Here is a 24,809-nt window from a genome sequence, read left to right on the forward strand (position 1 = left end):
ACTTTTGGACTTGAGCAAAGGGTTTTGAAAAGGGTTTTGTAAGGTTTTCCATGGGGATTCTTTCCGCGGAAGTCCTTGTCACTTGCAGAAATGCCCGAGTTTCCTGCTTGGTCTTTGGGTATGATGCGGGTAGGTCTGTAACCTCCTCGCAAGTCAGGAGCATTGAGTCCCAGTTGTATGTATTTTCCATGAGGTTTTGGTAGTTTTGAACATAGTGATCAATTATGTTAAGACCACCAATTCCATCTTGGAGCTTCAAACAACGTAGTTCTCGACGTTCCCGCTATGCGGGGATGTTATTTCCGTTTCCGCAAGCATTGCCCAGAAGATCCTTCTTGGTTTCAATTCCCAGCGGAGCGCTAGGTATGTGAAGGGTTTTGCCTTAACACTGTACCTGTGCTCGTCTTACGGTTACTTTACTTCCAAGGTATTCCTGGCGTCAATTCCCTGCGGGTGCTAGGTATGTGAAGGGTTTTGCCTTTACACTGTACCCGCACCCGTCTTATAGTTACTTGGTTGCCGAGGTACTTGGCTTCAATTCCCTGCGGGTGCTAGGTATGTGAAGGGTTTTGCCTTAACACTGTACCCGCATCCGTCTTACGGTTACTTGTTCAAGGTTTTCTTGGCTTCAATTCCCTGCGGGTGTTAGGTATGTGAAGGGTTTTGCCTTAACACTGTACCCACAGCCGTCTTACGGTTATTTGTTTGCCAAGGTTTATTTGGCTTCAATTCCCTGCGGGTGCTAGGTATGTGAAGGGTTTTGCCTTTACACTGTACCCGCATCCGTCTTACGGTTACTTGCTTGCCAAGGGGTAAGGGGTATTTTCCCGCTTACTTTTTAATATTTTCGAATTTTGAATTTTGAAATTCGAAGAGTTGGTGAAAAGATAAGTCCAAACCTCTGAAACGTCGTGCGACGGTTTCTTCTGACTGTGTCAGGACGTGCAGGGAGTTATGGTGACGTGACAGAACATGGTCATTCCAGTTGCTTTTTCAGGCGCGTGGGCACGGGATTTCGGGCGCGTAGCCGCGAAATCTTTGGCATACGTCCTTGTGACAGATGTTGCCAGCTTGCTTTTGCCACGCGTCCTAGTTTCATTGCACCTTTGATTTCTCTCTCTTCCGTATTAAATTCATCGCATTAATTGCGATTACTATATAAAGGGGGAGAGGGTTATTTGCAATTCACACTTTTCACTTTCATCTCTTCTTCTCAAGTAATTTCCGGCGAATTTTTCTGTTCAGTAAAGCATTACCCTGAAATCTCTTCATCTTTCTTCCACCATGTCTTCTCATGATGCTGATGACCAGAAGACTGCTGGCGAATGCCAGTGCTCTCTTCCTGTCGATCTGTACCAGTATATCGTCAGGAAGTTCATGCTCGAGTCTCTCGAGCCTGAGTTTCCTGAACCCCACCATACTGTGTACGATGCCCCTAGTGGCAAGATCGGGGTTTATGCTGCATTCTTTGTCTACGGAAACCTTAGGTTTCCGTTGACAAAGTTTGTGTACCGTGTCCTGGAGAGGCACGGTGTGCACCTGACAGAGGTGCACCCCATGGCCATTGCCAAGGTCCGGCACTTTGAGTGGGTGTGCCGGATACTGGGCCTTGAGCCCCTCGTTGACCGTCTGATGACCTTCTACACTTGGAGGTGCATCCAGGGGTGGTACACTCTTACAACCCGTATCAAGGGTTTAAAGATTTGTACCACCGAGCGGAGTCTTCGCTCATGGAGAAGAGAGTTCTTCTTCATATCCGCTCGCGCCATCCCCATCGCCATGAAGTTCAAGAATGGCCAGGCGCTTCCGAACCTTCCCGCCCTCAACTACGAGGAGGCGGAATGGTTCTCGAAGATATCTCGGGTCCAGTCCCCGGTTTTCCGTTTTCCGGAGTCGGCGATGGTGATGCTGGGGATGAGCCGGGTGTGGAAGGCGGCGAATGCGGATAAGGTTCCGATCGTCCTTGAATATGGTTCGAACTCTATCCCTTATGGTACGTCTTGTTTCATTTTGCTGACTTCGATTTTTTCTAACTTTCTTGTTGATTTCAGAGGGGAACGATCTTCAGTCGCTCCTGAACCCGCGGGAGGAAGATGGTCCCGCGCGGATGGGTACTCGTGCTCTGGACGAGAACGAGTTGCCCATCTTAGAGCAGACCGCGGGTCGGTTCGTGGAGGTTTACCCACCAGGCCAAGAGATCCTGAGCCACCGACGGCCAGGTAAGCCTATCTTCTACCCTGAACCTCTCAATGTTGTGCCTGCTGCTGGAGTTGACATTTCTTCTTCTGAGGAATCCGCAGAAGGTCCTCCACTGGTGCGGAAGAAAAAGGCTGCCGTCGGGAAAGGCAAAGAGAAGGTGGCCTCTACGGCCGACCCGGTAGTCCTATCTGACTCGGAGTCAGATAGTGCAGAGGTGGCGGGGAAGCCCGGTGGTGAGGAGACCACCGCTCCGGAGGCTGTAGCTGTTACCTCCGGGGAGGCAGCGACGACGACGGTTACCGGTGTCAAGAGGCCGGCTCCATCGGGTTCGCCCCCGCTCGTCCGTACGTTCAAGCTCAAGAAACCCCGTAAGTACCCCTATAATTCTTGTCTAGATTTGTTGTTTCAAATAAATTTTTCTAACACTTTTGCTTGTGCAGGTGTGGATGTTGACGCATTCCCGGGTGTAGTTGGAGCAAGTATTCCCCCGCCAATGAGGGAAGGCTCGGTCAGCCTTCCCGAGGCGTCGACCCAGGCGTCTGCGCCTGCTTCCGTTGGTTCCAGCCTTCCTGAGGCTGTTCCAGCTGAGAAGGTGTCTCCGCCGGCCGTGAGTGCAATTTTTACAGCATCTTTCACGGAGCCGGCGGTTACTGTTGCTGAGGAGGCGACGCCAACAATGGCTACCACAGCGGCTGCCACTATACCTGCGCCACCGGCACCGACGGCCGGACCATCAGGTACGCGCCGGGCTTCCCGCCGATCTATGCCACCTTCCCATCTGCCTGACCTGTTGGATGGATTTCCTTTAGGTTCAGGTGATGGGTTTGGCGGCTATCGGCCTGTTATTGACCCTACAGGTACGTAGGGTTCTTTTTCCTTTGTATATTTTTGTCATCTTTTCCTAACTGCCTTTGTTTCTTTTGCAGTGTCGGATTCCAATGAAGTGTATGTTCCAAGATGGAACATACGCCGAGGAACAACCCTTCGCACCCCTGTGGAGTGCGTGGATTGGGCTCGCCACGCTGCTCCTCATGGTGCGTTGGGGGAAGCCATGGCTAGCTACCAGGAGGGTAGGCTAACCAATGAGCTTCGGGTTCTCCAAGCCCGGATGCAGCCCCGCGTCGAGCTGCTTTGTCGTGAAAACGACAAGTTAAAAGCAGCTCGCGCCAAAGAAATATCTGAGACGCGGGCTCTGCGGGAGGAGAACCGGCAGTTGGCCGCTGCCGCCGCCGAGAAGGAGAGAGCATTCAAGGCCCTCGAGGTTGAAGTCCAGGCGCGACTCGAGGCCCGCTCCAAGGCTGCCCAAGCTGTGAATGAACAGCTTCGGCTGGCTAAGGAGACTGCGCGAAACTCAACTGAGAGGGCTGCCAAGGCTGAAGCTGTTGCTGAGCCGCTTCGCGAAGAGAATGAGCAGCTTAAATGCAAATTAAAGGCTCTTCAGCATGCTCATGACGCCTTGGCAATGGAAGATGCCAAGAAGCTGCAGGAGATCCTTGACCAGAGGGGGGTGCTTGACCGCACTGAAAGGAAACTCAAAAGCGTCGAAGAGGCTGCCGCCAAGGAAGTTCAACTTGCCAACCTTGATAAAAGCGGAGCCGAACGTGCTTACAAAGAAAGTCAAGCTACCCTCCAATGGCTGCTTCGAGAAGCGTTGCCTCAGGTATCTTTATCTTTTTCTTTACGCTTTCCGCTCGTAATTAGAAAATGTTCTAACTTGTATTCTTTTGTAGGTTGTGCGTCGGGTCCTTTCAGAGACCTCTTATGACGATGCGATGAGCGCAGCCCTCAACGCTTCTCATGAGGATGGGGAGAAGACTGGCTTCCTGCTTGGTCTTGGGTTTGCTGAGAGAGGCTTTCCGCCCTCCAACTTCCCTTTATTCAATGTTAATACTGAAGCTGCTTATGACCAAGCTGTGAACCAGTACGCTGCCTTCCCGCATCCAGTGGTGGAGAAGGTGAATGAAGCTGCTGCTGCTGATGATGGGCTAAACATCCTTAAGGCTTTCCTTGGGCAGCCGCTCTCTGACGGTGCTGGTCCAAGCGGAGGTGGCCCTGAAGCCTGATCCTGAAGATCCCTTCCCACTGCTAGGATAGACAGCTTTGTATAGATTTCTTTTAGGCGGGTAGTTACCCGGCCACTGTTGTAATATATCATTGAAATATACGATTGTTATTCCTTTCATTGGATTCTTTGCTTTATAAACTTATGACTTGCATACTTAGTTTAAAATAGCAATTTTCCAAGTGTTTAGAATAAGAACCTTTGAACGTGGTTGATAGTGGGTTAAAGTTTCGCTTCCTCCTTCGTGATTGTGCGGGTAGAACCGTCACTTGCACTTGGTAGGATGGCTAAACTTTAACTTTTATCTAACCTGCGTGTAGGTTTTTCTTACTTTTTGAGGATAAGTTAACCTTTGAACGTGGTTGATAATAGGTGTGAAGTTTTGCTTCCTCTTTCGTGATAGCGCGGGTAGAACCGTCACTTGCACTTGGTAGGATGGCAAAACTTTACCCATACCTGACCTGCGTGTAGGTTTTTCTTACCTTTTTAAGAATTTTGTTTTGAACCGTTCGACGCGCGGTTGTCGATAGGTTAGTGTTCATCTTCCTTTCATGATTCGTGCGGATAGACCGGCACTTTCATTTAATGGAATAATTGAACTCTTCTCCTTCAACTGACCTGCGTGAAGGTTTGCCACGTTATTGGGTTCGTGCGGGTAAGACCGCCTTCCCACGCAACGACTTCACGTAATGTGAATGCCGTCACCAGTGTTGGATTGTTTTAACCGTTCGACGCGCGGTTGTTGATAGGTTAGTGTTCATCTTCCTTTCATGATTCGTGCGGATAGACCGGCACTTTCATTTAATGGAATAATTGAACTCTTCTCCTTCAACTGACCTGCGTGAAGGTTTGCCACGTTATTGGGTTCGTGCGGGTAAGACCGCCTTCCCACGCAACGACTTCACGTAATGTGAATGCCGTCACCAGTGTTGGATAGTTTTAACCGTTCGACGCGCGGTTGTTGATAGGTTAGTGTTCATCTTCCTTTCATGATTCGTGCGGATAGACCGGCACTTTCATTTAATGGAATAATTTAACTCCTTCAACTGACCTGCGTGAAGGTTTGCCTGTTGAGGATAAGTTAACCTTTGAACGTGGCTGATAATAGGTGTGAAGTTTTGCTTCCTCTTTCGTGATTGTGCGGGTAGACCCGTCACTTGCACTTAGTAGGATGGCATAACTTTACCCATATCTGACCTGCGTATAGGTTTACCTTTTCCTCTTAAGAATTTTGAACTGTCCCACGCGCGGTTGTTGATAGGTTGGTGCAGTTCCCTCGAATGATTCATGCGGATAGACCAGCACTTTCATATGGTAACTTTTTTCCCCTTCAACTGACCTGCGTGAAGGTTTATCATGCTTTTTGGGTTCGTGCGGGTAGGACCGCCTTCCCATGCAATGACGTTTTTTGTAATTATGCGGTGAAAACCGGCATATTAGTGTGTACAAAAGTATAAATGTAAATCATCAGCTTCGACGTTTGAAAGAGAATCATTTCCATTAGAAGTGGCTCTTGGCCTTTTCTGTACAAATTGGAATTGATTACATGCAAACTGTGTAATTGAACTCCCTTCCATGTTGGGACAGGAGTGCCATCGAGCCGACACGCACCTGTTTCGGGATCTCGTTCTTTACGCAGCATGTAGTCTCCATATTGAAGCTGATTTTTTATTCATGTTTACCCCAGCCATGGTTCCACACGCACCTGCCTGCCTGCTTAGCTTTTATTTCGCCACGAGGTGTGCGAGCGTCCCATCTCTGACGAATGTTTCGACCATGTCTTTTACGTCTATGCATTCTTCAGTGTTGTGGCCTTTTGTTCTGTGATAGTCACAGTACTTGCTCCGATCAGCATCGTGACGATGTCGGATTACTGGAGGCTTTGGCCATGGGAGCTCTTCAGTAGCAAATATGTCAGTGACGCTTTTGGTAAGTGGCGTCCATCTGGAGTTCCGGTGCAGCTTTACATTATCCCTTTCACCCAATCGGTGCTGTAAGCCGGATGAGGTGTCAAAGTTTACCCTTGACTGCCAAATGCCTTGCTTCCGTTTTTTGTTCAATCGGGCGGTGAGGACGTTGTCCTCTCTCGTCCTCTGGGTGTAAAGGTTTGTGCTCTGCGGAAGGTCTCTACCCAGTTGCTTCTCCGTTTCCGCATAGCGTTTAGCTGCTGTCATGATGCCATCCCATGTGGATGGCATTCCATCTTTACCCGTTAGGGTGCGGATAAGCTCTGGGTCCTGCGCGCCCTGGATGAAGGCTGCGCGAACAAGATCCTCGCTGATATTGCCCAAACTTAACTTCTTTGAGTTGAAGCGAGTGATGAAGTTTGGCAGAGATTCATCTTCTTCCCGTATGCATTTGAGGATTGTCCATTGCTCCTCGGTATACTTTCGCTGCTGGCTGAAGTGTTGGCTAAACTTCTGCTGGAAGTCTGCCCAGTCGTAAATGTGGTTAACCGGTAAACGATCAAACCAAACCCTAGCAGCCCCCACCAGCGTCATTTGAAACATGTAACACCACGTGGGTTCCGTCCAGTTGCTGACGGTTGCCCCTGCTATGAACCTGTTCAAATGGTCGTCTGGGTCGGACATACCATCATAAGTGCCTATGTTGGGCATTTGTTTGGCACTTTTTGGGGCAATTGCTTCCGCAATGTCCCTTGCAAATTTGGACGTTCCCGCATTTGCAACGTTCGGTCTATACGTTTTGGAGAAGTCTCGTGAACTTCCACCTGTGCTTTTTGGTTTGAAGGCTTGTCCAAAATGCCTTCTCGGTTGGGAGTCCGTTTCCTTACGCTTCCCTTTTGCCCTATGGCGAGGGTTCGCGTCGGAGTCGGATTCCTCCGAGTCATTGTCCAAGTATTCTTCGAATTCGTCGGCCTGTTGGACGGAACGCAAGCGTTCGTCCAACTCAGCTTGGAATTCCTTTTGTCGTGCCTCCGCCCATGCCTTAACTTCATCGAGAGTTTGGCGGGGGAGTCTTGTTCGTTTTTTAAACTGGGTATCGGTGAATCCCAGTGGGCGATTATTTACTGCACTTGCCCCAGCTTGGGTAACTGGGGTAGTGTTCGTAAAATTTACTTCACTTGCCCCGGCTTGGGTAACCGGGGTAGTGTTTGTAAAAACTGTGTTGCCGGTATTCCCTCCAGTAGCTGGGGTTGTGGTTACCGGAGTTTCTTTAACCATCTTTCTAGAAGTTTGAAAAAACTGGAGAAAAATGAAGTTCTAGCTTTATGCACGGATGGCGCCAATGAAGAAACACTAACCGGACCCCGGGCAGATTACTGGTAACCTGGGGGTTGGATAGATGTTTCCCACGAGGGGTTAGACCCTTGGAAGATGGTTCTTCTGATAACCTGCAAAACAGACACCGTGAGCTCGTCACTGAGAAGGGGGGGTTCCTCCTTGTGACCACCCTCCGGCGTGAGAATCAGACTAGATTGCTCTTTAAATATAAAAGTATATTAAGAGATTGCTAGAGCAGATATCAGGTATATATGATAAGATAAGATGTTGTAAGATGATCATACCATTGGGGTATTTATAGCCGAAGGTAGGTTTCCAAGGGGTTTAGCCGGCCCAACACGCTACCAACTGTAACCTATGCACGTGCCCTGCCTGTGAGTGGTGGATAGGTAGCGGCTGACACAGAGCAGGCGTGTCGTGCACTCTTCCTCTTCTGCCAACTACAGGCTAGGCACGTGGTATGGCAGGAGTTGGTGGGTAGGCGGCGGCTATTGGTCACAGTGCTGTGGCGTGCTGTCTGCCATGCTGCTGTCAGTGAGCTGTCGCATTCTTGGTCAGATCTTTTGTCTGTACCTCGTCAGATATCACACAAAAGATCCTCCATACGGACTGGCTCATTTAGGCGGGAGTTTTCCCCCTCCCGCCTTTGCTCATTCCTTCAGGTGACACTGGGGAGAGTTAAGTGCCTTGTGCGTGTAGCCATGCTGCGCGGGTGGCCTTCCCTAATGGCTTGTATCCGAGGCTGCGGGGACAGGCGGAGTCCTTCACCATTGGGAGGCATTTCCTGCGGGACCAGCTTGCGTACTGCGCGTAAGGACGTTACGTCTCTGAGCATGGTTGGTCCTGCGGATCCAGTTGGTCTCTGCGCAGACGTCCCTGTTTAAGGTGAGTCTTGCGGGTCCAACTGGGCTCTGCTGGGACCTACCTCTTCACCGATGATGATCACCATCGATGGAGTACTTCAAAGTAAAAACAAAATCAAATAAATTTTATGAAAAAAATATATAAGCCGACTTTTTGATACCTTTAAGAAGAATACAAAACAAAAAACGTACAATTATTGTAAAAAAAAAAGTAATTTTAGTATAGTGTTTCAAAAGATTCCCTATTTTGGTTTGTAAAAACATAGCTATTCTTCAGTTCTTCACTACCACATGTTTACGTAAAGCAGTTCAATTTTGACCCTCCAACTTATAATACCTATGCGTGTATTATATATACTTTATTTACCTAAGAGGCTAAGATTGACACTTGGATTTGGCTTCGTGTACAACGTCGTTCAATAATGACAATTGATGGAGGACGTTTTTGTCATTGTTGAAATCGACTACGTTAATGAAAACATGCAAAACCTCTCTCTCTTGCAAGGTTACCATTTCGAGCGTAATAATCGGGTATTGATGAGCACCTCTCGTATTTCCCTTGATATTTACTTAAACACTTACTCCAAGTCCAATGTGTATAACCAATGCTGCTAATTAGCGATCCTGAATCTCTTTCAATACGAACTTCTGAACTTGCGATATCTTCAACTTCATTACGTGCTGAAAGAGATGTTACTTTAAACAGCTGTAACGAGAAATTGTAAGTTATGAAAATTCGCATTAAATTGTGAATTGTTATAACTTGATGAACTAGAGATGTTGCCATTTCGAGAAATTGTTATAACTGAGATGTGGAATTTGAGATATGGAATCTCTCAAATGTCATTGATCAATTATCCCAAAGATTACGAACTATTAAGAACAAAATATGTAGTTATCAATCTCAAATGTTTGTTCTCTAATCAGTTGCTTGTTTTTGTACAAATGGTGAATTTTAGAAAGACTTGACAAATAATGTTGTCATCCGGATTATAGACTTTTTTATTCGGATCTTTATGGTGATTGTTTTAACTTTTAAGTAGCATAAGCCTTAAAATATACTAACAAGAATAAAATAATAATAATAATAATAAACTAATAATATATTCAAAAATTAAAATTCATTGAAACATGCTCGACCGGGCTCGTATGCCGTGGAAGGATTCTTAGCAATGTAATTCTTTATGCACTTTCTTGATACTCTAAAAATAAGGTATTCCATTTTTCATGTCAGCACCATGTAAACAAACTTGGCCAAATAATATTCATGAGATGTTATTGAGAAGCCACACAATCTTTATCTATATACGTTTTCGTGCTTGAAGTTGCCGCATAATAAAAAACAAGAAAAGAAACAAAAAATCTAAAGTTATTGAAGATGTATTATTTGGTATTGAAAAAAAAATAGTCTTTGAAAAATAAAAATGGTGGAGAAAGAAGATTGATATGAAATTGGTGTAAAAATATGTGTTGGTTAAAGCTATTTATATAACTGATTTTCTTTATAATAGTCATTTGGCATGGGTATGTGGTATGTCGTCCCTTTCGATACCAAACTGAAACCACGTGTGGACGATGTTCCTCTATGATTTATGTTGAGGTGACGTCCACTTCTCACCCTTGACGTGTCAACAACCACCCCTCTTATAGGAGTGGAACATTATTTTTCATAAAACGTTGGGAGGTCATAAGTCCCCGTGGTCGTAGATTGGGGTTGTTAGCAACTTTGGAAGACAGGTATTGGTTTTCCGAGTACGAAAATGAAAGAGGGGCGGATCATAGGTTATTATTTTTTGTTCTTACAAAATTTGATACAATAAGTAGGTTGCAAGGGACACCACCTCTTGGCAAGTTTGGGGTAGCACCTAGGCAGGGTTAAGGACATGTCCCTTGTTGAATATGTACGGGATGGTAAAAATGTTGGACGACTACTTGTTGAAAATTCCTAGGCCGTGCTCGAAATGGGTCGATTTAGTTCAGGTGTACAAGGTGGCTCGATGCCAAAGCGTATGAAAACTTCTTTGGTGGGTGCATATGTCTCATCTAGTAGCTCGAATACTCATATAGGGATTGACCTAAACGTGGTCAGACAAGAAGATCAACCATAAGTCCTACGTCATTCAGTCGGAAGGGACCAGGGAAAAAAGAACAACTACCGATGTCAATCCAGAATTTCCAAAGACATCCACAAAATATTGAGTAGTATCGAAGCAGCGGAGTTGAAAATTTCAAAGAAAGGTTTAAGAAGCTATACTTTCTTACCAATAACTTTAGCAACATAGGACCGATACGCCGAGAGGTATTTGATCAAGAACAGACACTTGTTCTAGAGGAAATCAGAAAAGATCAAGAACAAAGGCGGAGAGGAAGAGACGGAGCTAGGGAATAATTTTGTATTTTTTAATTTGTATTTTTTTTACGTTTTTAAGATGTTTAATGTTTTTTTATTATAATTTTTTTAAGTTTACAATATTGTTTTATATTAACAACAAAAAATTCATTGAAGTCACCGTTCGTGTAAACCAAACATGCTCAGGTGACTTTAACAATGGCTTTAACGGGCTTCAATAAGTATACAGTAAGCGTCCACTCAACATCGTATGACACAATATTATTTGATGATCAATTCTGGGGATGAATTCAATGACAACACATAATCAAATATATATGTTTTTTTAGTTGATCGAATGCATTGTCAAATATCCATGTGGAAGAAAATAGGCATTACAAGTCAAAAGACTATTAGCGACAAGAGAATCTACATGCTCCCATGCTTGACTCGTGTGCATAGTCAGGTTGCGTCTAACAGCATCTACAACAACAAACCTTCACAAACCGTTATATCGTCACGTTTGATTTCAAACTTTTCTTAAAAACTTCATATTTTTTCACACAAACCCTCACAAACCTCATCAAATAATATTATAATAATACAATATACATATATATATACACTAGTTTTTATCCCCTGTATTACGGTGGCTGTTTTACATTACTCGTTTTTAATATTTATATACCTTTTTGGGTTTAAGTATATTTATTTTAATGAAATTTATAATATACTTAGAGTTTGATAATAAAAAAGTTTTACAAATAACTAAGATGTTATAACCCGGTTTAAAATAGGTTTGGTAAGACACAAGACCCGCTTATTTTTTTACTATAAAATTATTTTTTAATTATAAATAATATTTTTTTTAAAAAAAATCATATAATAATTTTTAGTATATCCTATTTTATAGGATTTTCAAATCAATAACTTGGTGAGAATAATTTTTAATTTAATGAGATGTTATAACCCATTTAAGGAATATCTGGGTTTAGTAAGACCCGTACCCGTGAATTCGGGTCAAATGCATGAGAAGCCTCCATTAAAAAATCAAGCAAATCTGATAACTCCAAAAAAAGGGGGAGTGACTACATTGTTTGATGATAAAAAGGTTTCACAAATAACTAAGGTGTTATAACCCGGTTTAAAAGTTACTGGGTTTAGTAAGACCCAAGACCCGCTTATTTTTTTTACTATAAAATTGTTTCTTAATTATAAATAATATTTTTTTTAAAAAAATCATATAATAATTTTCAGTATATCCTATTTAATAGGATTTTCACATCAATAACTTGGTGAGAATAATTTTTAAATTAATGAGTATTTATAACCCGTTTAATGAATATCCGGGTTTGGTTAGACCCATACCCGTGAATTTGGGTCAAATACATGAGACGCCTTCATTTAAAAATCAAGCAAATCTGATAACTCCAAAATAAAAGGGGAGCGAACACATCGCGACACATAGAATTTTTATGTTTTCGTTTATATATATTATATATATATATATATATATATATATATATATATATATAAAGAGAGAGAGAGAGAGCAAGGTTATAATAAGCAGTTTTTTCCTAAAAAGTATAAAAAATGTGTTTTCACCATTAGATCTAATAAAACACACCACACAATAAATACACTTTTCATATTCATCGTCCAATCAATATATCTAACGCACCAAATTACTTCTTACACTTCTTAGACACATTCCACTTCTTATTATAAACCCACCATATATATATATGTGTGTGTGTGTTTGGGAGAGTAAGTCCTCACCCTTTACCCCCATGTGGTTTGGAAGAAGTTTGTGTATGCAGACTTTGCAAAAAAAAAAAAAACTTTTAGCTCATAACAAGGAAAGTTCATGTCTCTCTTATTCATTAGAATTCACCTATCCAAATTTTGGTATCCACACCTTGTTGTGGAAGCTCTAAGTATATTAATCTTGTGTGGCATTAAGATCGAGTGTGGGTTCGTCTAGGTAAGGATGGTCGTCATGGAACTATAAAGAACTGAGGTTTTTTTGTTTTTTACTATATTTGGAAACTGTTTCAATTTTGATTTCTTATTTTTTATGTTTGTCTCCTATTTGTAATAAGGTCCTATCTAATATCGGGATCTAAGTCTATGGTTTTTTTAGACTTTACTTTTTTTTATTTTAGAACTCGATCAAAGCCTTTAGACTTTCGAATCTTTTTATTAAGAATGTTTGGTTTTTTTTAACTATGTGTTCTTGTGTACCATCCGACCTCTCTTATCATCAATATTGTTCGTTTTGATATGATGAATAGTTCATCTAGGTACTCATACATTTGTTTTTGGTTGTTGTAGACTTTCCAGAAAATCGCCCATTCTGGCATTGCTCACACATGAGGATACTTAACCAATGTTTTCAGACCCGGCCCGGACGCCTTACCGGGTCAAAGGTCGGATCGACCCGGGAGGGCGGACCGATATTTGACCCGGATGATGGCGTAAATAATTTATATATATATATATATATATATATATATATATATATATATATATATATATATAAAATAATATTAATAATAATAATCAACTTCATGTGGAGCTACACTTTGGAAAAGTAAAAAAAAAATAAAACTATCACACTAATAACTACTAAACAGATGGTGCCGAATTCATAACGTGAGGTTTTACTCTTGCATGGCTTTTCTTTTGAAGTTCCATGCCTGCTTTCAAATGGTTTTAGTATCACAAATCGACAACTACAACATCCAAACGGCTTGGCTAGTTGGCATTTGATGATTCATTATGCATTCAAGCCGGTATCTGCTCGAGTTCGATTCCCGTTTGGTTCAAAAATTTTGATTTAATACCAAAAAAAGTGGTTTTACCGGTCCGTTCGATTCCCGTTTGGTTCAAAAATTTTGATTTAATACCAAAAAAAGTGGTTTTACCGGTCCGACCGCCGAGTCACCGGGTCCGGTCCAACCGGAGGGTATTTTGATTTAATACCAAAAAAAGTGGTTTTACCGGTCCGACCGCTGAGTCACCGGGTCCGGTCCAACCGGCACCCGCGCAGTCCAGCCGGTCCAATAGAAAACGGGTTATACACCCTGACCCGGGCCGGTATTAAGGCCGGGCCGGGTTTCAAAACCATGTACTTAACTACGTAGTTTTCACATGCTCCACGACCAACTAATCCCAAAATGCGTTGATTTAAGTGGCATGACATTCCTTTTTGTAAAAACACGGAGAAGATTAAACATAAGGAATGCATTGCCTCTTAAATCATCAACGTATTGTGGGTTTAGTTGGTTGTGGAGCATATGAAAACACCATAGTTAAGCGTGCTTAAATAGGACTAGTAGTAGGATGAGTGACCTTCTGAGAAATCTCCACCAAGAAAATAAAAAACAAATCCATAAGTTCTTGAATTAGCCATCCATTAAGAGCGAAACAGACAATTAAATAGAAGACATATCTCGTTAACTAGAATTAAATAGAAGGATCAAAGATGATACTGAAAGATAGTATCAAAGATAGTATGACACCTCACCTAACTACTTATGTTATGTTGGCTAATAACAAACGGACACTTTCATGTAAGTTTTAATATATATTTATACATATATATAGTTTGGATCAAATACAAATAAAGTTAACGTGTTAAACGTGAGAATCAAGTAGAGTAATTACATATTACTCTATGATGTAATTACATAATTACTCTATTTAATTCTCACGTTTAACACATTAATTTCATTTGTAAGTTAACTTTCCTTCCCCTAAACTTGTGTGTGTGTGTATATATATATATGTTAAATTTTTATGTTTTCATTAATAAACTTTTTTGTTCTTTTTGTAATACTGTCAAGCCACATACGTTGCTGCAACCGAAATTTAAACTAGAAACCGAACCCATTCGAATAGAATCTTCTTTAGTGAAGCATTATCTCAAACAAATATTATAATTTATCATTATCATGTTACATGCTTCATGAGTGCTGCTTTGACCATCGAGGAGAAACATTCAAATCACTCTCTCATCCACCAACCCTCACTATCCCAACTGATGATACATACACATACATATACGTATTCAATCTTCTCATTTCTTTCATCAATCATATTCCTTCCTGCCATCGTTTAGAGTAAGCTGTGTATTCTGCCATCATCTTTACGTACTTATAAATCTGCAAATTCAGTAATCACTGATTAAGCCGGCACGATGAACCCGGGTCATGAAAAGAAGACAGACGCATCAACCAGCTCCATCACGGGTGTTGAAGACTCGGAATTAAAGAAAGGAAAGGAAAAGGAAAAGGAAAGCACCGAAACGGTGCCGTTTTATAAGCTATTTGCTTTCGCTGATCTTACTGATTATGTCTTAATGATTACTGGTACCATTAGTGCTATTGGTAATGGATTATGTCTCCCTCTAATGACTGTTCTTTTGGGTGATCTTATTAATTCTTTTGGTCACAACCAGAATAATGTTCATCATACTGTCGAAGTTGTTTCCAAGGTACGAATATTATATATATATATATATATGAGTTATCAATTACAAGTTAATATATTTATCACTTGTTTGGGCAATATATATGTACAGGTTACGCTAAAATATGTGTACCTTGGTGTTGGGTGTGGTGTGGCATCATTCCTCCGTAAGTACAAATGTTACCAAACTTGATTACGGTACCTAGCTAATTGTGATAACTGATTAAACATAGTTGATTACTTGATTATAACGTTTTGTTACAGCTAATTGTATGAGTATGAATGTATGATTCTTGCATGTGGCGGCCGAGAATAATTCTATGCCTATGCCGAACCACTAACTATGAGTTTAGGAAACAACAAAACAAGATAGGTTTGATGGGAACGCCATAGTGACAAATAAAAATGACAAATAAATAATGACAAATGAAGTTATTAAATTAAACGAAACTAGTTATATTAACTAGTCTAGTAATTAGTTAAGTAATGATTATTCATAACACTTGTTCAATGTTTTAGAAGATGATTAAGATTTAAGCTCTATGTTTAGAATTTTTAAATTTTTAAAATTTTAAATTAAATTATTGGATTTAGAAACTAACTCGATTCCCTTAAAACTTAGGATATAAGTTGAAAACAATGACGAAGCTTGAATCAGTATATAGAGAGACCGAAAGTCCTGGACACTGTTTCAAGGGGTTCCCCTAGAAACTTAGCCATTGATTGAAAAGGGGATATTGGTTTTAATACTCTCAACTTTCCCGCATTGGTAGATACCACTCGTAACTTTTGATTTGTCACCCACCACTCTCAACTTTCACCATTATTTCATGTACCACTCATCGTCTAAATGAACACTAACCTCATTAATGTTTTGGACTAAAAATGTCATTCAAATTAGTTGATGGGGTAAAACAGAAATTTTATTTTTAACACACAACCTCCATTTCCGGTGACCTCGTTTTTCCGGCGACCTCATTTTTTCCGGAGAATTTGAGTTTTCCGGCTATCTTGTCTTACAGAACACCATATCCATAATTTCACGGAGCTTCACATATGAATTTGATTTTTCCGGCGAGTTGCAGGTTTCCGGCGAACACCATATCCATCATTTCACCGCCCACCGCCCCAAAACCGCAACCCCCCCCCCCGGCACCACCAGTGTCTCACCCAACCACCTTCCGGGATCGACTGCCTGCCGGAAAATCGAGTTGCAAGTTTCCGGCGAGCACCATCTTCATCATATCTCCACCGGTACACAATCTTCATGATCTCCATCACCCTTTTACACCTCTGAACCCTCTCCATTTTCTGAAAGACGAGATAGTCGGAAAACTCAAATTCGCCGGAAAAAAGAGGTCGCCGGAAAAACGAGGTCACCGGAAATGGAGGTTGTGTGTTAAAAATAAAATTTCTGTTTTACCCCCTCAACTAATTTGAATGACATTTTTAGTCCAAAACATTAACGAGGTTAGTGTTCATTTAGATGGAGAGTGGTACAGGAAAATATGATGAAAGTTGGGAGTGGTGGGTGACAAATCGAAAGTTGGGATTGTTATCTACCAATGAGAGAAAGTTGGGAGTATTAAAAACCAATATCCCATTGAAAAGGCTTATGATAATAGCCATTCCCAATGGGTTCCATGCCATGTACACGTGATAAGTGTGGGTTGCTGCATATTTTAACCATTAATTAGTCCTATGATTTTGTATTTGTTAGTGGATTCCAGGTTGCTGGTTTAGTGGGTTAGTGCTAGCTATCAGTGGGTCATTTAATCAATCGAGTGTTTTTTATTTTTATTCATGTGTGCACAAGAAAAAGAAAGGTCAAGAAAAAGTCTATTTGTTTTTTTTTCTTTTTCTCTTTCATAAGTGGGTCAACCAATCCGCCGGTCGGGCCACTAAATGTTTGACTATTTTGTTTGTATTAATGTTTTTCAAATGATTTTACAGTTTATGAATATAATTCATATATCATCATATTTATAAATAACAAACAAATGTACCAGTAGAATTTTAGACGTAAGAGTTAGTGGGTGATGGATTAGATGTTCTCAGTGAGACTCACCTCTACTTTTCTTACATTTTTTTTGGAAGTTTTTCAGAAATAATAATAATAATAATAATAATAATAATAATAATAAAATCAATCAATAAATAAATAAAAAGGTATGAACCGCTGGTTCACTTTACAACTCAAAGTTCCAAACGGTTGATCAGTAACTTGCGGTGAACTATGCAATAATTATTCAATTCAACAACTTATAGACACTCCTAGAAACAACTGTTAGTCAATCAATCAATCAATTATACCCAGTAAACTTTCATCAACAGCAAAGTTATAAGTAGGGTCCGGGGAGGGTGGAATGTAGGCACACCGTACCTCTATCCAAAGGGATAAAGAGGTGGCTTTCAGAGAGACCCTCAGCTCTAAAGTACATATATATGAAACAATACAAAGGAAATCAAAGTTAAACAACAGTAATATAAAAATTAATAATAATAATAATAATAATATATGTAAAGAAAATACCATGATGGTGTTAAGAGAATAGAAACAGCTGCTAGTGTTAAAGAGTATATGCACATGGAAGCAACAACACACAATCACAATCAAACGCTATAAAATAAAAGAACGCAAGAATTTAATGTGATTAAGTTTAAACTGACCTGCGTGCACGGGCTGCAACCATGTAGTATTTCTTTATTTCTCAGCCACTCACTACTTCGCTTTTTTATAATTACAGATTAAGGTCACAGGTTAAGTTCAACTAGAAAATCATAAACATGCTAGATATATATTAAAACCAGGCTGCCTGCCCTTTAACTGCTGCCACAATTTAGTTTCTAAACAAACCGATCGAGTTTCCATAACCCAACAGCTAGTTACCAATTGATCTAAGTGTTTGTGTTTTTGTAGAGGTTTCATGCTGGATGATAACTGGAGAAAGACAGGCTGCAAGAATAAGGAGTTTGTATCTTAAAACTATATTACGACAAGATGTATCCTTCTTCGACAAAGAAACAAACACCGGGGAAGTTATTGGTAGGATGTCGGGTGATACTGTACGCATACAAGATGCCATGGGGGAGAAGGTTTGTATATTTTTATTTTTTATTTCCTATTTTTATAAAAAAAACATTGCTCAAAACTGATAAAATATAATCTATTCCAGGTTGGAAAATTCACACAACTATTTTCAACATTTGTGGGAGGTTTTGTGGTAGCATTAGTCAAGGGATGGCTTCTTACACTAGTTATGTTAACTTCAATTCCTCCAATGGTTATTTCGGTTTCAATTATGTCGGTAGTGATAGCCAAAATGGCATCGCGTGGCCAAACTGCTTATGCTAAAGCAGCTACTGTAGTCGAACAAACTATCGGCTCAATCAGGACGGTAATAAATATGTAGTTTTATAAGTTCAAAATTTCATATGGATTAATAAAATCAATGTTATTACAAGAAACAAGTTGTAAAAACGAAGAGTTTCGTTATATTTTTAATATGGATTATGGAATTGGGAAATATGTTATTTTTAAGGATCACCTGTTTCTTTTTGTTCTAGGTTGCATCTTTCACAGGCGAGAAAAAAGCGGTTGCAGATTACAATAAATCACTTATTGATGCTTATAACTCTAGTGTTACTGAAGGCATGGTCGCTGGCTTCGGTCTTGGATCGATGGTTTTTATTATGTTCAGCAGTTACGCAATGGCAGTTTGGTATGGTACAAAGATGATACTAGAAAATGGGTACACTGGTGGAGATGTGCTTACTGTAGTTTTTGCTGTACTTACTGGATCCATGTAAGCAAAAAAAGAATTCCTTTTATTTTTACCTAATTAACTAGATATGGGTCGGGTTGGATCATGTTTTAACTTCAGCGGGTAAAAAAGTTAGCTTTAAAGGAAACGCGTCAAATGGTTAGAAAACGTCCAACGGGTAGAACATAGTCCAAAATGAATTTTGAACATAGGCAAACATTTCAAAATGGAAAATTAAACATTTAAACAAATTAGTTTAATGACTTATTTCATACATAAGTATAACAGTGGACATTTGTATGTAAGAAATACAAGATTTAAAAATATGAACCATTCATAGAAAATTTTTTACACTTCAGATTTGTTCCTTTTGCACTTGCAGCGTATATAACCTAATTTTTACAGGATAAAAGTGTTTTTAGTCAAACCAACCCACCCGTTTCGACCGGCACAACATTTACCCATTTTGACCATTTACTTAACTTGCCCATTATATGTTTTTTAGGTCACTTGGGCAGGCATCTCCCTGTTTGAGTGCATTTGCTGCGGGTCGGGCAGCGGCATTCAAGATGTTTGAAACTATAAACCGAAAGCCTGAAATAGACGCATATGACACAAAGGGGAAAGTGCTAAACGATATCCGCGGTGACATTGAATTAAAAGATGTGTATTTTAGATATCCAGCCAGACCAGATGAAGAAATATTTAGTGGGTTTTCACTTTGCATCTCTAGTGGAACAACTGCAGCTTTGGTTGGTCAAAGTGGGAGCGGAAAGTCAACGGTGATTAGCCTAATAGAAAGATTTTATGACCCTCAACAAGGAGAAGTTCTAATTGATAATATTAACTTAAAAGAATTTCAACTAAAATGGATTAGACAAAAAATAGGTCTTGTTAGCCAAGAACCAGTTCTGTTTACATCCAGCATTAAGGATAATATTTTGTACGGGAAAGATGGCGCATCTATGGATGAAATTAGAGTTGCGATCGAGCTTGCAAATGCTGCTAAGTTCATTGATAAACTACCTCAGGTTTCTATCTTATTAAAACTTATTTTCTACTTGTATTTTTGAATAATAATTGAGAAAGCATGGATGTACTTTCAAACATGTCATTCATACATTTTTATATCACTTAAGTATATATACTAACATTTAGGGATTGGACACGATGGTTGGTGAGCACGGAACACAACTCTCTGGTGGACAGAAGCAAAGAATTGCTATTGCTCGAGCCATTCTTAAAGATCCCAGAATCCTTCTTCTGGACGAAGCAACAAGTGCTTTGGATGCAGAATCTGAGAGAGTTGTGCAAGAGGCTTTGGACAGGATAATGGTCAATAGAACAACCATTGTTGTTGCGCATCGTTTAAGCACAGTCAGAAATGCTGACATGATTGCAGTAATTCACAAAGGAAAGATGGTCGAGAAAGGTACTCTTTATCCTTATTATAGAATATATAGTTGGGAATATGATGGACGGGCCACATGCTTTTGGTCTGTATATGGTTCCGTCTGTGTCCTTCCCTCTGCCAGCTTCGAGCCGTGTGGCACAGTGACATCTGTGACCTCAACGTTGCAGATGTTCTTATGTTATTTAACATTTTGTGTGTTTGGGGTTGCTTAATAAAATATGCTTATTTGCTTAATAACTTCAAGATGGTTATGATGAGGAATCACTATGGGATGGGCACGAGACGGGTTTGGGTAATCATTTATGTAAGTGTAGGCTAACCATCTGAAAGCGTTGGCTAAACATCTGAACTACTCTACGCTCTAAAATATTTAGCCTATGCTTGCGTAGATCAAACCGAGTGTTATTTGGCAGGCTAATATAGCCTACTGATCTACGTGGCAGTGTGGGTTAAAGAGGTGGATTGGAAGGCTAAATTTAGCCTTCGAGTGGACACGTGTCACTCTTTGAGTGATCGTCTGGTGGGACTCGTGGTGCTTATAAAGGGGTTCAGTGCCAAAAAGCGCATGCTCCTTACATTTTGCTATGATTTAACGTAATTGATCGACATGGCAACGTTCTAAGATGACTTATTTTTTGGTTGGGCCTTTCACGTTGTCCCTATTTCTAATTACCGTGTTTAAACATTATTCAGGATCACATTCAGAGCTAATCCTAGATCCTGAAGGAGCATACTCTCAACTTATAGAACTACAAGAAGTTAGTAATGTATCAGAACAAGACAACCAAGATCAAGAACTCAGAAGTCTATCAGACAGAAAGATATCCCATCGGCGGTCATCTAGCAGCTTTGGTCACTCAAAGTCTATGTCATTTGGCTTGTCACCACAAAGAGAAGCCCTGCATCCAGAATCCATGGAAAAAGAAGTCGATGAACCCTCAAAGAACCCGTCGAAAGTCCCACTTCGACGACTTGCATATCTTAACAAACCAGAAATACCAGTTCTTGTAGCCGGTTCAATAGGTGCTATTATTAATGGTGCAATATACCCAATTTTTAGCCTAATACTTGCCAACATGATCAAAACATTTTATGAACCACCGAATAAAATGAAATCCGACTCAAAGTTCTGGGCTATAATGTTTGTAATATTGGGAGTGGTATCATTAATAGCGTATCCTGGGAGATCTTATATGTTTGCGGTTGCCGGGTCTAAACTTGTAAAAAGAATTAGATCACTATGTTTTGAGAAAGTGGTTAACATGGAGGTGGGTTGGTTTGATAAGCCCGAAAACTCTAGTGGTGCCATCGGTGCACGGCTGTCTGCGGACGCAGCCAGTGTTCGTGGGTTGGTAGGTGATGCACTTGCTCAAATTGTGCAAGACTCGGCTTCTGCAGCCGCCGGTTTAGTGATCGCTTTCGTGGCTTGCTGGCAGTTAGCATTCATTATTCTTGCATTGATTCCCTTGATGAGTGTCAATGGGTATGTCCAAATGCAGTTCATGAAAGGGTTTAGTGCTGATGCTAAATTGATGTACGAGGAAGCGAGCCAGGTGGCGAATGATGCTGTCGGGAGTATAAGGACAGTAGCGTCTTTTTGCGCGGAAGAGAAGGTTATGAAACTGTATAAAAATAAATGCGAGGGCCCGAAAAAGACAGGAATTAAGCAGGGTTTAATAAGCGGGATCGGGTTTGGGGTTTCGTTCTTTTTACTTTTTTGTATGTATGCGACGAGTTTTTATGCGGGAGCCCGGTTTGTTGAAGCGGGTATAACAAATTTCGGAGATGTTTTTAGGGTTTTCTTTGCTCTCACGTTTGCGGCGTTAGGAGTGTCTCAATCGAGCTCGTTTGCGCCCGATGCAACTAAAGCTAAAAGCTCTGCGGTCTCGGTTTTTGCAATTCTTGACCGAGAGTCGGAAATTGACCCGAGTGATGAATCGGGTTTGACTTTGGAGACGGTCAAAGGTGAAATCAAGATTCGTCACGTTAGTTTTACGTATCCTACCCGCCCTGATGTTCAGATATTTCGTGATTTATGCTTAACCATCCATAGTGGCAAGGTAACTTGCCATCTCTTTACTAGTATTATTTTTGTTAGTGTAAATTTCAAGAATGTTACTTATTAACATTTTATTAACTTATAAAAGTTTTTAAAACTTTTTATCAATTCTATCTTGCGCTTAACATGGCGCAAGGGGTGTACAATTTCCGTATTTTTGCGCTGATGTGTCGTAGGATCTAACAAAATGGATGTCAATTTAGACGGTGGCATTGGTTGGTGAGAGCGGAAGTGGAAAATCAACGGTGATCCAGCTCTTACAAAGATTTTACAATCCGGATTCGGGTTCTATCACATTAGATGGAATCGAGTTACACAAATTTCAACTAAAATGGCTAAGGATGCAGATGGGTTTGGTTAGTCAAGAGCCGGTGTTGTTCAATGACACTATTCGAGCCAATATTGCTTATGGAAAGGAGGATGCAACCGAGGCCGAAATATTAGCTGCTTCTGAGTTAGCCAATGCCCACAACTTCATCAGCGGGTTGCACCAGGTTAGTATGTTTCATATTGCTAAAAAGTAAATTAATGTTTAAAAGTACGTTCTATTAAAATATATACAAATAAAGGTTCAATAATTGGTAACTAAATAACATGTGAATTTCCAGGGTTACAATACGATGGTAGGGGAAAGAGGGGTACAAATGTCGGGTGGCCAAAAACAAAGAGTGGCAATTGCTAGAGCCATCGTAAAAAGTCCCAAGATACTACTACTAGACGAGGCCACAAGTGCACTGGATGCTGAGTCAGAAAGAGTGGTTCAAGACGCTTTGGATAGGGTCATGGTTAGCCGGACCACAGTGGTGGTGGCTCATCGATTAACGACAGTTAAGGGAGCTGATGTCATCGCGGTTGTAAAAAATGGAGTAATCGTTGAAAAGGAAAATCATGAAAAATTGATCAATATTAAGGATGGATTCTATGCATCATTAGTTGCACTTCGTAACTCTTCAAATTAGCTACCCTCAAGTTTATTTTGTGGTTTGTATTATAGAAGTGTATACTTTTTTAAATATCATTGGAGCGTGAATGTTAATGTGTTTCAGTAAATGTCAATTTTTTATATATATACAAGATTATGATATGTATAATGTAGTGGGAGTTTTACCGTACTCGTAATTGATCAAAAACTGTTATTTATTAAAGTGTATTCATTTGGGTTAGAGCGTCGATTGATTGAACCGATGAGCTTGATACAAAGTTGGACTGGATTTTTATAATTTACTATTTATTATATGGGGAAAGCGAATACAATGTTATGAGACGTGTAACCTTACACGCAAAACCAATCAAAACTACATAGTTTTGAAAAAAAAAAACAAAAAAAAAAAAGTCAAGTAAAATACCTTCCCCATTTATGATAATATTATATAGTAATCTTGAATGTTAAAAACATTTTTTTCTTAAGTTTTTCTCAAATTCTACCACAAAACATAACTTAATTTTCATTAGATCAGCTTGTACATAATTGGCTTGACGTTCTTGGATTATTCTATTTTTTTAATATAATTTATGTATTCACAATGAGGTTATATATATGATAGTTTAGTAATAAATAAATGAAAAACATATTTATATAATAAATACACGAAAACCTCATATTCACAATGATGTCATAGATAATACATCAATTAAATATAAGTTGTAAGGCCCTGTTACCGATAACCCTACTTTAGTGTTGGATTTACTCATAAACACAGTTTTAAATATCAGAGTTAATTAAAACTTTACGCGGAATATAAAACCTCAATCATAATATCTTACATAACCTTCAAATCTTATCTTATAAAACATTCATAGTCATTTAAAACAAAACATAGTCTTTTAAAACATCACAACATTTCTTCAATATGCCAGTATCTTCGACTCCATGCCATGCGTCTTCAATCATGCGAGCTGCCTCAACCTATTTGTCTGCGTGCATACTAAAAATCAGCTACGCTGAGTGAGTTCTAGTTAATCACATAACTTACTTTACATACACATATACGTGCCCGAAGGTACGCATTTCATACTTAACCTGTCAATCAGTCCTTCATATACATTCATAACTAACCGTACATTATAAAGAGCATTCGCCCTACATACCTCGGATATTATTAGGGTCCGGTCACCCTCCATCCTCGGATATTATTAGGGTCCGGTCACCCTTTGTTTCGTACTACTATAACCTACCGGTCCTTTACGTATTTTCCTTGACAGTACGTGCAATCTCCGAAGAGCGTTCACGTACCAGCAACATATCATACTTACATCATACTTAACCTTTCATACATCATTTATACATCATGTATATTCATACATACAACATTCATACATCATATATATCAATCATATCGTTAACTACTACCTGTCGGTGTGACAACTGCCCTATCCGACCCGACCCAGGTACCCGTTTTCG

At 40.3% G+C, this 24,809-nt stretch overlaps 1 protein-coding gene across 1 annotated transcript; it reads left to right on the plus strand.

The window, feature by feature from the left end:
• The first annotated feature begins 14,890 nt into the window (after nt 1–14,890).
• On the plus strand, nt 14,891–23,499 carry LOC143548773 (ABC transporter B family member 4-like). Its single transcript, XM_077039860.1, has 10 exons — nt 14,891–15,196; nt 15,284–15,338; nt 18,092–18,267; nt 18,348–18,569; nt 18,739–18,977; nt 19,441–19,966; nt 20,094–20,367; nt 21,043–22,409; nt 22,612–22,902; nt 23,017–23,499. Exons 1-10 carry the CDS (start codon nt 14,900–14,902, stop codon nt 23,365–23,367), a joined length of 3,798 nt encoding a protein of 1,265 aa, XP_076895975.1. The 5' UTR covers nt 14,891–14,899; the 3' UTR covers nt 23,368–23,499.
• The last annotated feature ends 1,310 nt before the right edge of the window (nt 23,500–24,809 follow it).

This window comes from Bidens hawaiensis, unplaced genomic scaffold (genome assembly GCF_021521415.1).
Source record: "Bidens hawaiensis isolate Kalapana, Puna unplaced genomic scaffold, B.hawaiensis_p1.1 tig00015249_1, whole genome shotgun sequence".
Taxonomy (NCBI): Eukaryota; Viridiplantae; Streptophyta; class Magnoliopsida; order Asterales; family Asteraceae; genus Bidens; species Bidens hawaiensis.

Excerpts from the sequence above, each read along its gene's own strand:
- LOC143548773 (XM_077039860.1), top strand. The coding sequence starts at position 14,900 with ATGAACCCGGGTCATGAAAAGAAGACAGACGCATCAACCAGCTCCATC. Across the intron at positions 15,339-18,091 it reads TGGTGTGGCATCATTCCTCC|AGGTTTCATGCTGGATGATA; the intron begins GTAAGTACAAAT and ends GTGTTTTTGTAG. Across the intron at positions 22,903-23,016 it reads TCATCAGCGGGTTGCACCAG|GGTTACAATACGATGGTAGG; the intron begins GTTAGTATGTTT and ends GTGAATTTCCAG.